This window comes from Panulirus ornatus, chromosome 11, assembly GCF_036320965.1.
Source record: "Panulirus ornatus isolate Po-2019 chromosome 11, ASM3632096v1, whole genome shotgun sequence".
NCBI lineage: Eukaryota > Metazoa > Arthropoda > Malacostraca > Decapoda > Palinuridae > Panulirus > Panulirus ornatus.
This window is the reverse complement of record NC_092234.1, coordinates 35,462,700-35,478,786: the sequence shown is the minus strand read 5'-3', so window position 1 is coordinate 35,478,786 and position 16,087 is coordinate 35,462,700. Positions and strand designations below refer to the sequence as shown.

Below are 16,087 nucleotides of genomic sequence, written 5' to 3'. Positions count from 1 at the left end.
GCTTAGTTATAGGGTGAAGTAGTAATTGAACTAAGACCCTTATTGTGTTTGATAAAATTCGTGTAAGTGGTGATTAGGCAGTGTAGCAACCCAGAACCCTTTATAGGATACCTGTTGCCTCAAGGCAACATTCTTCTTGGGGGCAGAGTAAGGTGAGCTCTTTTGAATGGTAAAACCCTCAAAGAAGCTATACTGCTTTCCATTCTCTGATGATAATGCAGCTTCACTTTAGGTGATTTCTTGCTTTTGGACTGTGGGAACACCTGTTAATGGGGATAAAGATGATATGAAGATGTTACTTTAGAATTTTGAAATTAAGAGAGAGAGAGAGAGCAGTAAGGCTACTGTAGTTATGGCTAGCACATTTCCTGATGCATGTGCTCCTGCTCAGAGAAGTTTAGATCAACATAGAAATCTTAGTTATTTCACTAATCTCTGTTGTATTTTTTGTACTTCGGTACCATTTTAATGTACTTGAGCAGTATTAAAGGAGATCAAAGCCTGTTCTGTTTAAGACTACTGAGTTGCCTCCTGTCTGGTATGTGACTCATGGTACTGTCATATGTTCAAGTTTATAAAGCTGAAATATAGTAGATCAAAGCCTCTTCTGTTTAAGGCTACTGAGTTGCCTCCTGTCTGGTATGTGACTCATGGTACTGTCATGTGTTCAAGTTTATAAAGCTGAAATATAGTATATGTGTGAATGTAATCATACAGTTTTTCTCTTATGTTGTGCATATATATCATGGTTCCCTTTTCCTGTTGTGTCTGGAGGATAACACATGCCACTTCCCCTTTTAATTTGGCCATAAATGCCTTTATCATGTATCATCACCATCTCATCTGTCATACTGTCTGTATGTAGAATATGTGTTGAGAAATAATGAAAGTGCTACATTTTAGGATGACTGCAATCCAGCACTTTATGATGGCATTTTAGTGAGCCCTGCTGACAGCACAAATCTGGGGGACACCGAGTCCTCACTAATGAAACAGCTGGCTCTTACGTCCTCAAAACTGAGCCAGCTAGAGGCAGAGAGGGAACACTGGAGGTTAGAGCATCAGTTGTTACAGTGTAAACATCAGAAGGAAGCAAAGGTTGGTAATGTCTGTTATTACTGTTTCCACAAGTGTTCACAATTTTCATACTTGTATATTTTAGAGTTCATTAATTTACATGGTATATGTTCTCTCATAGCATTAGGATGATGTATGATGAATTTTTCTCTCATTGTGTCAACCATAGTACATTACACAATCAGCATTAATGTCTGATTTGTTTGCTTGAAACTTCTGCATTTTGTTTTTTCTTCCATGTAAATGAAACATCTACCAACTGCCTCCACAGTAACAAATAAGGGTGAATATGACAAGGACAGTGTTACTTTAGCATGTGAAGTAACTGATTTACTTTAAAGAAATGACAAAAGTAAAGAAACAAAGATAGAGAAGTATGAAATATTATAGTGGTTCAAATGATATAGCGTAGAATTTTAGACCAGCAGACAGCAGAACGTGACTTTAATGTGACCGTAGCTGAAGAAGGAGAACCATCTCTAGGAGCAAAGAAGGTCAGAGTACATTCTGAGATCTTTCCATCTCCTCGATGGTTCTTCCTCAGAATAATCATAGTTCACCAATCTATTACCTACTGTTAAGGAAGCATTGGAAATATCTTTTTTTATGATAGGGTTGATAGAGATGCTTTGTGGAGGGCCTTAAGAGTATATGGTGTGGGAGGTAAGTTACTAGAAGCAGTGAAAATTTTTTACCAAGGATGTAAGGCACGTGTATGAGTAGGAAGAGAGTGATTGGTTCTCAGTGAATGTCAGTTTGCAGCAGGGGTGTGTGATGTCCCTATGGTTGTTTGATTTGTTTATGGATGGGGTGGTTAGGGAGGTAAATGCAAGAGTTTTGGATAGAGGGGTGATTATGCAGTCCGTTAGGATGAGAAAGCCTGGGAAGTGAGTCAGTAGTTGTTTGCTGATGATACAGCTCTGATGGTTGGTTCGAGTGTGAAACTGCAGAAGTTGGTGACTGAGTTTGGAAAAGTATGTGAAAGGAGAAAGTTGAATAAGAGCAAGGTTATTAAGCTCAGTAGGGTTGAGGGAGAAGTTAACTGGGATGTAAGTTTGAATGGAGAAATTTGGAGGAAGTTAAGTATTTTAGATATTTTGGAGTGGACTTAGAGGGGGAAGAAACACAGAAGTGGAAGTGAGTCACGGGGTGGAAGAGGGGGCAAAGGTTCTGGGAGCAATGAAGAATGTGTGGAAGGCAAGAATATTATCTCAGAGAGCAAAAATGGGTGCCGCGGGAAACAGTGATCAAGTATTATAATAATGATAAAATCTTATATCATGCCACTGTACTCATGCATAATGAGATAAGAGGACTTCACTTTTAGTTTCTGTAAATTTTGGATAGCGTTTCATCTTTTGTATCCAAACGAATGCAGTCTTCTGATGATGATAGTTGTTTACGTATTAACCAGGGTGTTTCCAACAATTTAAGGAGAAGTATTTCCAAGGCACCCTCCCAATTTCATTATTATTCATTAATCTTTATGCCCTTGAATGAATGTCCATTTCATTTATAAAGTAGGTTCCATTTATAAAGTAGGTTTGATGTCTTTGCTCTGTGTTATCTGTGTTAGGCACACTTAGGAAATTGCAAAGTCCATTTTCAGAAGAGAGCTGAGTTTGATTTTTTTTCCCAGTTATATTAGAGGAGTTTGATGCTTATTTTAGGTGGATTTGTAGTGGAGGACAGAGTAACACCAATTAACCTTGTGAATTTTTTTTTTTTTTTCCGCTGTCTCCCGCGTTTGCGAGGTAGCGCAAGGAAACAGACGAAAGAAATGGCCCAACCCACCCCCATACACATGTATATGCATACCTACACAGCTTTCCATGGTTTACCCCAGACGCTTCACATGCCTTGATTCAATCCACTGACAGCACGTCAACCCCGGTATACAACATCGCTCCAATTCACTCTATTCCTTGCCCTCCTTTCACCCTCCTGCATGTTCAGGCCCCGATCACACAAAATCTTTTTCACTCCATCTTTCCACCTCCAATTTGGTCTCCCTCTTCTCCTCGTTCCCTCCACCTCCGACACATATATCCTCTTGGTCAATCTTTCCTCACTCATTCTCTCCATGTGCCCAAACCATTTCAAAACACCCTCTTCTGCTCTCTCAACCACGCTCTTTTTATTTCCACACGTCTCTCTTAACCTTACGTTACTTACTCGATCAAACCACCTCACACCACACATTGTCCTCAAACATCTCATTTCCAGCACATCCATCCTCCTGCGCACAACTCTATCCATAGCCCACGCCTTGCAACCATACAACATTGTTGGAACCACTATTCCTTCAAACATACCCATTTTTGCTTTCCGAGATAATGTTCTCGACTTCCACACATTCTTCAAGGCTCCCAGAATTTTCGCCCCCTCCCCCACCCTATGATCCACTTCCGCTTCCATGGTTCCATCGGCTGCCAGATCCACTCCCAGATATCTAAAACACTTCACTTCCTCCAGTTTTTCTCCATTCAAACTCACCTCCCAATTGACTTGACCCTCAACCCTACTGTACCTAATAACCTTGCTCTTATTCACATTTACTCTTAACTTTCTTCTTTCACACACTTTACCAAACTCAGTCACCAGCTTCTGCAGTTTCTCACATGAATCAGCCACCAGCGCTGTATCATCAGTGAACAACAACTGACTCACTTCCCAAGCTCTCTCATCCCCAACAGACTTCATACTTGCCCCTCTTTCCAAAACTCTTGCATTCACCTCCCTAACAACCCCATCCATAAACAAATTAAACAACCATGGAGACATCACACACCCCTGCCGCAAACCTACATTCACTGAGAACCAATTACTTTCCTCTCTTCCTACACGTACACATGCCTTACATCCTCGATAAAAACTTTTCCCTGCTTCTAACAACTTGCCTCCCACACCATATATTCTTAATACCTTCCACAGAGCATCTCTATCAACTCTATCATATGCCTTCTCCAGATCCATAAATGCTACATACAAATCCATTTGCTTTTCTAAGTATTTCTCACATACATTCTTCAAAGCAAACACCTGATCCACACATCCTCTACCACTTCTGAAACCACACTGCTCTTCCCCAATCTGATGCTCTGTACATGCCTTCACCCTCTCAATCAATACCCTCCCATATAATTTACCAGGAATACTCAACAAACTTATACCTCTGTAATTCGAGCACTCACTCTTATCCCCTTTGCCTTTGTACAATGGCACTATGCACGCATTCCGCCAATCCTCAGGCACCTCACCATGAGTCATACATACATTAAATAACCTTACCAGCCAGTCACCAATACAGTCACCCCCTTTTTTAATAAATTCCACTGCAATACCATCCAAACCTGCTGCCTTGCCGGCTTTCATCTTCCGCAAAGCTTTTACTACCTCTTCTCTGTTTACCAAATCATTTTCCCTAACCCTCTCACTTTGCACACCACCTCGACCAAAACACCCTATATCTGCCAATCTATCATCAAACACTTTCAACAAACCTTCAAAATACTCACTCCATCTCCTTCTCACATCACCACTACTTGTTATCACCTCCCCATTTGCGCCCTTCACTGAAGTTCCCATTTGCTCCCTTGTCTTACGCACTTTATTTACCTCCTTCCAGAACATCTTTTTATTCTCCCTAAAATTTAATGATACTCTCTCACTCCAACTCTCATTTGCCCTTTTTTTCACCTCTTGCACCTTTCTCTTGACCTCCTGTCTCTTTCTTTTATACATCTCCCACTCAATTGCATTTTTTCCCTGCAAAAATCGTCCAAATGCCTCTCTCTTCTCTTTCACTAATACTCTTACTTCTTCATCCCACCACTCACTACCCTTTCTAATCAACCCACCTCCCACTCTTCTCATGCCACAAGCATGTTTTGCGCAATCCATCACTGATTCCCTAAATACATCCCATTCCTCCCCTACTCCCCTTACTTCCATTGTTCTCACCTTTTTCCATTCTGTACTCAGTCTCTCCTGGTACTTCCTCACACAAATTTGATAGTGCAGATATGCAGTTTCTTCATATATCTCCTCTAAGAATCATTTGCTTTTCTTTGTTCTATTTCAAAACATCACAATTTTACCCTGTAATAATAACCCTAGGGATAGGGGAGAAAGAATACTTCCCACGTATTCCCTGCGTGTCGTAGAAGGCGACTAAAAGGGAAGGGAGCGTGGGGCTGGAAATTCTCCCCTCTCTCTCTCTTTTTTTTTTTTTTTTTAATTTTCCAAAAGAAGGAACAGAGAAGGGGGCCAGGTGAGGGTATTCACTCAAAGGCCCAGTCCTCTGTTCTTAACGCTACCTCGCTAATGCGGGAAATGGCGAACTTTGAAAAAAAAATGATAATATACATGTGTTAGGCATAACCATATCCTCCATTCTGACATGGAAACCCCACATTATCAACATCACAAAGTTTGTTTCACAGGGAGAGTTGTTTAGATGCATAATCAATTTTCTTGTAAGCATCTATTTCACATCTACAGGGTCTTGATTTGTCCAAGTATAGAATACTGCTCGAATATCTGGCGTGGCTCATCCTCCACTTCTCTGTTAACTAGAATGGAATCAAAAGCCTTATCTCATCATTTCTCTAAGTATCACCTCTTTTCACCCTTCCCTATCCATTCACTGCAGTGTTGCTGTTCTTTTTCTATTCTATAGGCAGTGTTTTGGCCATTGTTCTCATGAATTGTCTTCTGTGTCCTTACCTTTTTGGTTTGGACCCATGGCATGTGTGTGGCTGCTGATTTCTACAGCTCCTGTATGGAGACTGACCAATCAAGAATTGACTGTTATGATGCCTCCTTCTTCTCTTGGAATTCTCTTCCTTCTTTTTTGTCCTTCCATCTTCACAAAACGTTTCCTTTAAGAGTCAGATCAACAAGCACTTGTTTCTCTTACACAAGATGGCCTTGATTGAGGCATGTTATTTGCCACTAAAAGAAAAATATACTTAAACTTTTTTTCCACTATCACTTACCAAACATACTCTTTAATGTCCCCATAGGGTTGTCTGATCACAGTCCTATCTCAGTCACCACAGTGACAGTTAGGAGGTGCTCCTACAGCATCACGGGCTCAGAATTGAGAAAATTTTGAATTTCAGTACCTCATGGTGATAGTTTAATTTTCAGGCGTATCAAAGTCTCGCCTCATCATCTCAAGTTGACCTCATACTATAACCTGAGGGGTGGAATAGAAGGGGGAAGCATTATCAACCCCATTAGGGCAGTAGTAGTGGTAGTTTTTTAAGATACAGACAAACACTTGAGGTGTGTTGGGGTTTTAGTTTTTAGGACCGTTTCGGAGCCCTGCTGCCTCTTGGAAACACTGCGCCAGAGTTGCCTTCTGCCATTGGCCTGCCAGTGGTGAGGCACAAGAGACTAAGAAGTGGCACTGGAATTTGCCAGTTATGCCAAAGAGTAAAAGGGAGAGCTAAAAGGGTGATGGCACTGAATATAAATGGGATGACTGGAGAAAGTAAAAGGAGAGAGAGATTTGAAAGTAATTGTTTGGATGTGCTGGGATTGGGAGAACAAATATCATTGGGCAGCATGTATGGAGTGAAAATAGAAATGATGAGTACAAGATAGAGAAGGCATGGAAGAAAGGGTGGTATGGATGGGACTGAATGAATAGTATTAGGGTAGAGGGAAAGAAGGATGCACAATTGTGTTATCACCCACAGTGTAGGAGGGTGTTACAGAACATGGATGGAGTGGATCATGAATAGTGTGGATAAAAGGAAAGATTGGAATTGTGAAGTATGCACAGGTATGTGTATAAGCACCTGTGAATATGAAGGCTGAGCAAAGTGAGGATGAAATAAAAGAGAAATGGGGAAATTTGGTTTTAAGGAACAAAAAATTATTGTATTTGGTGATAGGAATGCAAAGGTGGAATATGATGGAATTGATGAGAGAATTGGTAAATGGGGAGTGGCTAGAATAGATGAGAATGGAAGTTATCTGTGGATGTCTGTGCTGATAGGGGCTCACTCCTTGCACAGGATGATCCAAAGATATATGTGGAGAGATGATGGAAAAATGAACAAATGGGTTTTATTAACCGTGTGGCAGTGGATGAAAGGTTGAGTATCTGTGGTAGATGCTAGTATTTAGAGACTGACCATTTTGTGTTCCTCTTGGGGGTTAGGATCAGGGGGAAGTGGAGAGATGGTTTAAGGAAGAATGGAGAGGTAAAAATATTGGCAAGTGAGAAGATGAATCAGAAAAAATGCAAGGAGTATGAAAGGAGGGTGACCAAAAGTTTTGATGGAGGTGCAGTAAATGTAGGGATGCAGTTATGTGTGAATGAGGCATTTCAGATGTTTAGGAAAAGACTGTTAAAGGTTGTACAGTTGGATACAAGGTCATAAATATAAGGCAGATGCATGCTGGACATGAAATTAGAAGTGCTGTGGAAGAAAAGAAAATGGCATATGTTAGATTACTTGAAAGAAATATCAGTGGAAGTTCAGCAAAGGAGGAGGGAAGAATATAGAAAGCTGTTGGAGGAAAACAAAAAGAGTAGATGAAGATTTTGGAAGAAAGTTTAGTAAAATGTTTAGGGAAAATAAGAAATTGTGTTGGAAGGTGAAAAGGAAAGAGGTGGATGTAAGAGTGAAAATGTTATTGTGAGAACTAAGGAAGGGGAGTTTCTAAATCAAAAGGAGAAAATGAAAGGAAGATGGAAAGTGTATTATGAAGAACTGATAATTATGGGAGAAGGTGCGGCAGCGTGGGTGTGGGGTTTGGAAGGAAGAGGATACAAGTGCAAGGGCTTATAGCAAATAGTGAAATATAAAGGGCAATAATGAGGCTGAAGGTAGGAAAGGCACCTTTAGTGGATTGGATTGTTGCTGAAGTATGAAGGAAAAGGTGTGATAAGAGTGGATGCATTTGATATGTAATCTAGCATAGAAACAGAAGTGTGTGCCCAAGGATTGGGTGAAAGCTATTATTGTTCCTATATTCATAGAATAAGGTGTTAAGGATGTATGTAGCAATTATAAGTGAATACATCTGCCACATAAATAGGGAAGTGTTGGCAGGAGTGTTGATTGGTGGCGATTGAAATGAGTAAATGCAGAATAAGTGAGGAGCAAGGGAGTTTTAAGGAAGTTAAGGGATGTTTGGATCAGATTATTTTTGGTGAAAATGACTGGAGAAAAGTATTCTAGCAAAAGGGAAGAAGCTTTATGCAGCTTTTATGGATCTGGAGAAAATGTATGATAGAATTGATTGGAATGCTTTATGGGATGTGTTAAGAATATATGGGATTGGGATACAAAAGTTGGATTGTGTGAAAGCCTTCTATAGAGTAGCGAATACATGTGTAAGGGTGGATGTAGAGTTGAGTGTAAGTTTTGATATACATGTGGGTGAGTTAGGGCTGTTATGTCTGCAGCTTTTTAACTTATAAATGAATGGAGTTATAAGAGAGAGAGGTGAAAGCAAATTTAGGGAAAGGGGGTGCATAGATGGAGTGTGGAAGTGAGGTGTGATTGCTAGCGACAAGCCTGTTTGCAGATGATGCTGTGTTATTTGCTGAGAGTGAAGAGGAGTCGCAGAGGTTTTTAAGTGTATTTTATGATTTATTAGGTGTAGGCAATTGATGGTGAATGCGAATAAGATAAAGTACAGTAAACCCTTAAAGTAACATAACCCAATAACAGTCTGAACAAATAATAATACAGTACATTAATAAATGATAATTTTGAAAGTTATTTACCTCATTCTAAAACATCTTTATATTCCACCTAAAGTTTAATGGTACTCTCTCACCCCAGTTTTCATTTGCCTCTTTTGTCAACCCCTGCACCTTCCTCTTGATCTCTTGCTGCATTCTCTTATACATCTCATAGTCAGTTGCACTCCTTTCTTGTAATTACTGCCCAAATGCCTCTCTTTTTTCTTTCGCTGAGAACATGGCTTCTTCAACTAGGTTACATTTTATGTAATAGACTTTTGGCATTAACAGACACCCATTCTCCCTATTGGTCTGTTCAATTGAGTGTTTACTGTAATGGTGTTTGTAAGGAAACAGAGTGAAAGTATACAATTTGCAAAACCCTGTAATGTGAAAGAAGAAAGTGTACTAAACTGTGTTATTAATATGGGGGGGAGACTAGAAGAGGTGAGAGAATTTATATGTTAAGGAGCTATCTTGGGTAAATTTGGTAAGATGGAAGAGAGCAGTACAGGATAGAAGTCATCATTGGGTTCCTTAATTGAATAAGGAAGGGTAGAAGTAAGTATGGAAGTGAAGAAAGGAATAAGGGAAAGCATAGTCTTCCTAACCCTGAATTATGCAGCCAAAACATGGTCATGGAATGAGTCACAGAAGTCAAGAGTTTAGGCTGTGGAAATGATCTATTTAAGGGGAGCATGTGGTATGACTAGATAGAATGAAGAAAGAAATAATGAGGTGCATGACAGATGTGATATGGCAGCTGATGCAGAGGGTATGAATTGTGGAGTGTTAGAGGGAGTAAAATGTATTTCTTTAAGGTGGTTTGGGCAGGTGGAAAGAATGGAAGACATTGAGTTTACAAGGAGAGTGTATGATAGTACAAATAAAGGGGTTGGTATGAGAGAAGACCACCTGTGACATGGGGGAATAGAGTGTAAGAGTACTGGAGTAGAGAAGTGGTGGAAAAATACGTGGAATGATGTATGTGAAGGAGGCATATAGGGACAGGGATAGGTGGGGACTCTTTTACCATGGCCACCCCCTTGATGGGAGTTACTGGAGGGAATGGTTATCAGAGATATAGATAGGTAGACCCCAGTCCCTCCTCAAAATGCCAACTTTGGCACTTTAGGAGGGCTCACTAGTCACCACTGTGCCCTGCGCTGCTGCTTTACTGCTGTTCCTTGGGACAGGCATTGCTTTGCTCACCAGGATGTCTCCAGCTGTGCTGATCAAAGTTGAGGTTATCACAACCGGGATGAAGTCCCATGTTCCATCTCTTACCAGATCTTTCTCCTCCCAGTCTTGGTTTGATCTCTCCAGCCTGATATTGTAGAGAGACATTATAGATGTAGCATAAGTGTGAGGCCGTTTCTGTGACAGAGGACCAACAGTGAAATACCACTACCTTGATCGTTTCTCCACTTACTTGGTGAGACGGAATCGGAGCTTTCCCCAGGCAGGATAGCCTCCTCCTTCTAGACCTAAGCAGCAGAAGGGTTCTTTCTTGTTGTTCTTCTTCTCCTTCTTCTTCTTTCTGAGGAGACAGATGGATAGACTTGCAAGGAGGAAAGATAATAGAATGCCCAGACATTCGCACCTGCCGTGATCCGGTCCAAGGACAGTATCAGTTGGGGAGTTTGACTGGGGTGGTACATCTGTCAGATGAAAACGCAGTTGTCCTAAGGCCAGCTCAGCGTGGACAGAAACCTCGCATAGAGCAAAAGGGGCAAATGCTGGCTTGATCCAGATTTTCAGTAAGGATATGGACTGCGAAAGCAAGGCCTATTGATCCTTTTGACTTTTAAGAGTTTTAAGCAAGAAGTGTCAGAAAAGTTACCACAGGGATAACTGGCTTGTTGCGGCCAAGCGTTCCTAGCGACGTCGCTTTTTGATCCTTCGATGTCGGCTCTTTCTATCATTGTGAAGCAGAATTCACCAAGCGTTGGATTGTTCACCCACCAACAGGGAATGTGAGCTGGGTTTAGACTGTCGTGAGGCAGGTTAGTTTTACCCTACTGTTCAAAGTCTTGTTTAGACACTCGTTACAATAGCAACTCTGCTCAGTATGAGAGGAATGGCAGTTTCGGACATAAGGTTCGGCTCTTGGTCGAGCGGCCATTGGAGCCAAGCTACATCCGTGGGGTTATGCCTAAAAGCCTCTAAGGCAGCATCCTGGCTAGAGAAGCAGCGATATGTGTACGGCTAGCATTGGGTTAAGGCCACGATTAGAATGAGTAGCTGCTGCCCATCCCAAATACAGATAAACCAAAACCTTATGTGCTGTATCGAACTATTTGCATACTACATACATACCAGCCTGGTTGCCGTAAGTGGCAGAGCAGATTCCTCACTGCGATCCACTAAGGTTTTACCCGGATAAAGGCTAGGGATTTGTCACGCCATTCGATGGCAAAAGCCTCATTAATGATAATGATAATGATAATAACTGGTTGTAATAAGAACCTCATTCTCCGATGATGTACGTGTGTATTTCTTTTGCTGGACCCCAACCCTATCCTCCTCCTCCTCTGTCAGCGAAAGTGAGAGTAAGGTTGCTGGCTGGGTGGGTGTGTGGGTTGCTCGCTCGGTCACTCCCATACCTCCTTTTATCACAGAGAGGTTACTAAAGAACCGCCGACTGAGTGAGTGAGGTCAAACTCCGTGGACGCACTTTGGGTCAATCAATAATTGTCCGCTGATTTTTACCACCACCCCTTACCTCTCATGCAAGAAGGGTGCAAGGGCATTTGGCACGTTTTTGCCCTCCAACTCTCTGTGCCTGCTAGCCTGAGAAGTATGGAGAGAGCCCTTGGTTGACGGAGGAAAAACAGACAATTTCTAAGATTTTTTTCTGAAAATTTCCTGATATCATCCTCCACCTCCTCTTCCTGTCAGCGAAGATGAGGTTGTTGGGTCCCTCCTTTGGTCGCTCATTTCCATTCCTCCTCACATCACAGAGGGGGCATTGCTCTAAGTCGCAATGTCGCCTAAAAATGTTGTCCCTTACCTCTACCATAAGAGGAAATATTGATCGGACACTCCAGGCATAAAAGTGGGTTCCGTCACCTTGTGACTCATATGCTCTCAGGTAAGAAGGAAAATCGCTGCAGACGCAATTTGCATTGATAACTGTCCGCTGATGTTTCCCCCTTACCTCTCATGCAAGGAGAGTTCAAGGGTTAGTAGAGCACCTTTGGCACGTTTTTGAGCTCCAACCCTCAATGTCCTCTGGGCTGAGAGATAAGGAGCGCAAGTGACGGAGTGCATCCAGGCCATTTTTTACGCTCTGACACTCTGTGCCTGCTAGGCTGAGAGGTAAGGAGCGCAAATTGACGGAGCGTCTCCAAGCGCTTTTTTGCCCTCTGACACTCTGTGCCCACTAGGCTGAGAGGTAAGGAGCGCAAAGTGACGAAGCGTCTCCGGTCACTTTTTTGCCCTCCGACACTCTGTGCCCGCTAGGCTGAGAGGTAAGGAGCACCTCTGGGCACTTTTTCGTCCGACACTCTGTGCCCGCTAGGCTGAGAGGTAAGGAGCACCTCTGGGCACTTTTTTGCCCTCCGACACTCTGCCTCCTGCCAGTCCCATCATGGAGGAATTTAGAGATTGCTACGCGTTTTTGATCTTCCGGAGTTTTGGGCTTGCCTTAACTCTCAAAGGTATGTCCCAGTCATGTGGTTGATTGGTTTTAGAGAAATGGAATGATGTATGAGCTGCTGTTCCATACCTATTGGGGTAAGAGGAAATTATGTTCAGAGGCACACCGGGCTTAAAAGCTGTGTGTGTGTCCCCCGTCGTAATTAGTATGCTCTGGTTCAAAAGAATTTGGCCATGGAGACATTTTGTGGTTATCACCCCAAGTTGCAGTGTCGCCCAAAAAAACATCCTTCCTTGGCTCTGGCATAATAGAAAATATTGATCAGACACGTCTAGTATGAAAGTGTTTTCCTTCACTTTGTGACTCCTATGCTTTCAGCTTCGGGGAAATTCTCTGAGGACGTATATTTGCATCGATGATTGACCGCTGATGTTTCCCCCTTATCTCTCATGCAAGGAGGGTGCAAGGGTTAGCGGAGTGCTTTTGGCACATTTTTGAGCTCCGACCCTTAATGCCCCCTAGGCTGAGAGGTAAGGAGTGCAAAGTGACAGAGCATCTCCGGGCGCTTTTCTGCCCTCCGACACTCTGTGGCTGCGAGGCTGAGAGGTAAGGAGCGCGGAGTGACGGAGCCCCCTCGGGACACATTTCGTGCTACAACTCCCTGTGCCCGCTAGCCTGAGACGTGAGGAGAGAGTCCTTGATTGACGGAATGTCTATCGGGCGTCTAATTGTAGTGTAAGCCCCATTCTATGGGTGAATTATGAGAAATTTTGACACAAAATTTGCAAAAAAGTGTCTTAGGTGCGCAATGTGATGGAGCGTCTCCGAGCCCTTTTTGCCTTCCGACATTCTGTGTGTGCCCGCTAGGCTGGGAGGTAAGGAGTGCAAAGTGATGGAGAGCGCTTGGGACACATTTTGCGCTCCGATTCCCTGTGCCCGCTAGCCTGAGACATGAGGAGAGAGTCCTTGGTTGACGGAATGCCTTTTTGGCAACTAATTGTAGTGTCCCCCCCCCCTCTCTATGGGTGAAGTATGAGAAATTTTGACATGAAATTTGCAAAAAAGTGTCTTAGGTGCTTTTTTTCTCGGACATCTTCTGATTTCTTATGTCTCTGGTTAGAAAATGCACCCTTTCTGTATGGAGGACCCCCAAATTCACTCATGTGGATAACATATGCTCTGCTTGGTATGTAATACGGGGACCAGACCTCGACCAGGGGTCTACCCGCCGGTCGTCAGGTGATGATATGGGGTCACACCTAACACCCAACAAGCCCCCTTTGTTGTGTGCCAGGGGGATTTTCAATGATTTTAGTGAATTTTACACGTTCTTGTGGAAACGTGTTTTGCTTCCCTCTGGTGGCCTGATGGTGTTGTTGGCACCCCCAACACCCAGAAAGCCACCTTTGCCTCCCGCCAGTCCCGTCATGGGGGAATTCACAGATTGCTATGCGTTTTTGATCTTCTGGAGTTTTGGGCTCGCCTTAGCACTCTCAAAGGTACGTCCCAGTCATGTGGTTGATCGGTTTTAGAGAAATGGAATGACGTATGAGGTGCTTCTCACCCCAAGTTGCAGCGTTGCCCCAAAAAACATCCTTCCTTGGCTCTGGCATAAGAGAAAATATTGATTGGACACTCCTAGTATGAAAGTGCATTCCTTCACTTTGTGACTCCTATGCTCTCAGCTTCCAGGGAAATTCTCTGAGGACGCATATATGTATTGATAATTGACCGCTGAAGTTCTCCCCGTATCTCTCATGCAAGAAGGGTGCAAGGGTTAGCGGAGCGCCTTTGGCACATTTTTGAGCTTCGACCCCTTAATGTCTCTTAGGCTGAGAGGTAAGGAGCGCAAAGTGACGGAGCGCCGTCAAGCGCTTTTTTGCCCTCCGACACTGTGGCCGCTAGGCTGAGAGGTAAGGAGCACAAAGTGACGGAGCACCTCCGGGCCCTTTTTTGCCCTCCAACACTCTGTGTGTGCCTGCTCGGCTGAGAGGTAAGGAGCACGGAGTGACTGAGCCCCCTTGGGACACATTTCGTGCTCTGACTCCCTGTGCCCGCTAGCCTGAGACATGAGAAGAGAGTCCTTGGTTGACAGAATGTCTATTGGGCGTGTAATTGTAGTGTAGGCCCCATTCTATGGGTGAAGTATGAGAAATTTTGACACGAAATTTGCAAAAAAGTGCCTTAGGTGCACTTTTCACGGACACCTTGTGATTTCTTATGTCTCCGCTTAGAAAATGCATTGTGGAAATGCGTTTTGCTACCCTCTGGTGGCCTGATGGTGTTGTTGGCACCCCCAACACCCAGAAAGCCACCTCCACCTCCCACAAGTCCCATCATGGAGGAATTCAGAGATTGCTATGCGTTTTTGGTCAAGCGGAGTTTTGGGCTCGCCTTGGCACTCTCAAAGGTATGTCCAAGTCATGTGGTTGATTGGTTTTAGAGAAATGGAATGACATATGAGGTGCTGCTCCTTACCTAATGGAGTAAGAGGAAATTATGTTTGGAGGGACACCAAGCTTAAAAGCTGTGTATGTCCCTCATCGTAATTAGTATGCTCTCTGGTTAGAAGGAATTTGGCTGCAGAGACATTTTGCGGGTATCACTCCAAGTTGCAGTGTCGCCCCAAAAAACACCCTTTCTTGGCTCTGGCATAAGAGAAAATGTTGATCGGACACTCCCCCTAGCATGAAAGTCTGTTCCTTTGTGACTCCTATGCTCTCAGCTTACGGGAAAATTCTCTGCGGACACATTTTTGCATCGATAATTGACCACTGATGTTTCCCCCTTATCTCTCGTACAAGGAAGGTGCACGGGTCAGCGGAGCGCCTTTGGCACGTTTTTGAGCTCCAACCCTCAATGTCCCTTGAGCTGAGAGATAAGGAGCGCAAAGTGATGGAGCTTGTATGTACATACGTGTATGTATATACGTGGACGTGTATGTATATACATGTGTATGTGGGTGAGTTGGGCCATTCTTTCGTCTGTTTCCTTGCGCTACCTCGCTAATGCGGGAGACAGCGATAAAGCAAAATACATAAATAGATTAGCTTTTTTAAGAAAAGTTTATTTACATATTTTCTTTAAATCTGAGAGGGCAACAAAAGCAGTATAAGTACAGTTGCATGATAATGATATTTTGTTTTAATCTCATGTATGTTTATTCCTGTAGCGTGTGAAGCAGCTTGAGAGTCAGCTGAAAGGTGAGGTGTCTGCTGAAGGAGAACATGAACAATCACACACCAAGGACCATTCTTCTCCAGCTGTTTCTAATACATCACTGGTGAGCCTTTTCAGTCATTGATCCATTTTTTGAGTAAGGGAATTATTTAATTTTTCACTTCAATATATTAAAGATGAAAATATTACAGGATTCATAAAGTCAAGTAAACCTGCATATAGACGTATATATGTGTATCGCTGGGGATGGGGGGAAAGAATACTTCCTACACATTCCTCATGTCGTAGAAGGCGACTAAAAGGGACGGGAGCGGGGGGCTAGGAACCCTCCCCTCATTGTATTTTGAATTTCTAAAAAGGGAAACAGAAGGAGTCATGTGGAGAGTGCTCATCCTCCTTGAAGGCTCAGATTGGGGTGTCTAAATGTGTGTGGATGTAATCAAGATGAGAAAAAAAGGAGAGATAGGTAGTATGTTTGAGGAAAGGAACCTGCATGTTTTGGCTCTGAGTGAAACGAA

At 43.0% G+C, this 16,087-nt stretch overlaps 1 protein-coding gene across 3 annotated transcripts in view; it reads left to right on the top strand.

The window, feature by feature from the left end:
- Positions 1 to 16,087, top strand: part of LOC139751400 (protein phosphatase 1 regulatory subunit 21) — a 321,946-nt gene that overhangs the window by 226,013 nt on the left and 79,846 nt on the right. For all 3 annotated transcript variants that reach the window (XM_071666786.1, XM_071666784.1, XM_071666785.1), the window contains exons 13-14: positions 904 to 1,098; positions 15,562 to 15,672. In XM_071666786.1, the coding sequence (XP_071522887.1) occupies positions 904 to 1,098; positions 15,562 to 15,672 (306 nt within the window). The remainder of the gene's footprint in view (positions 1 to 903; positions 1,099 to 15,561; positions 15,673 to 16,087) is intronic.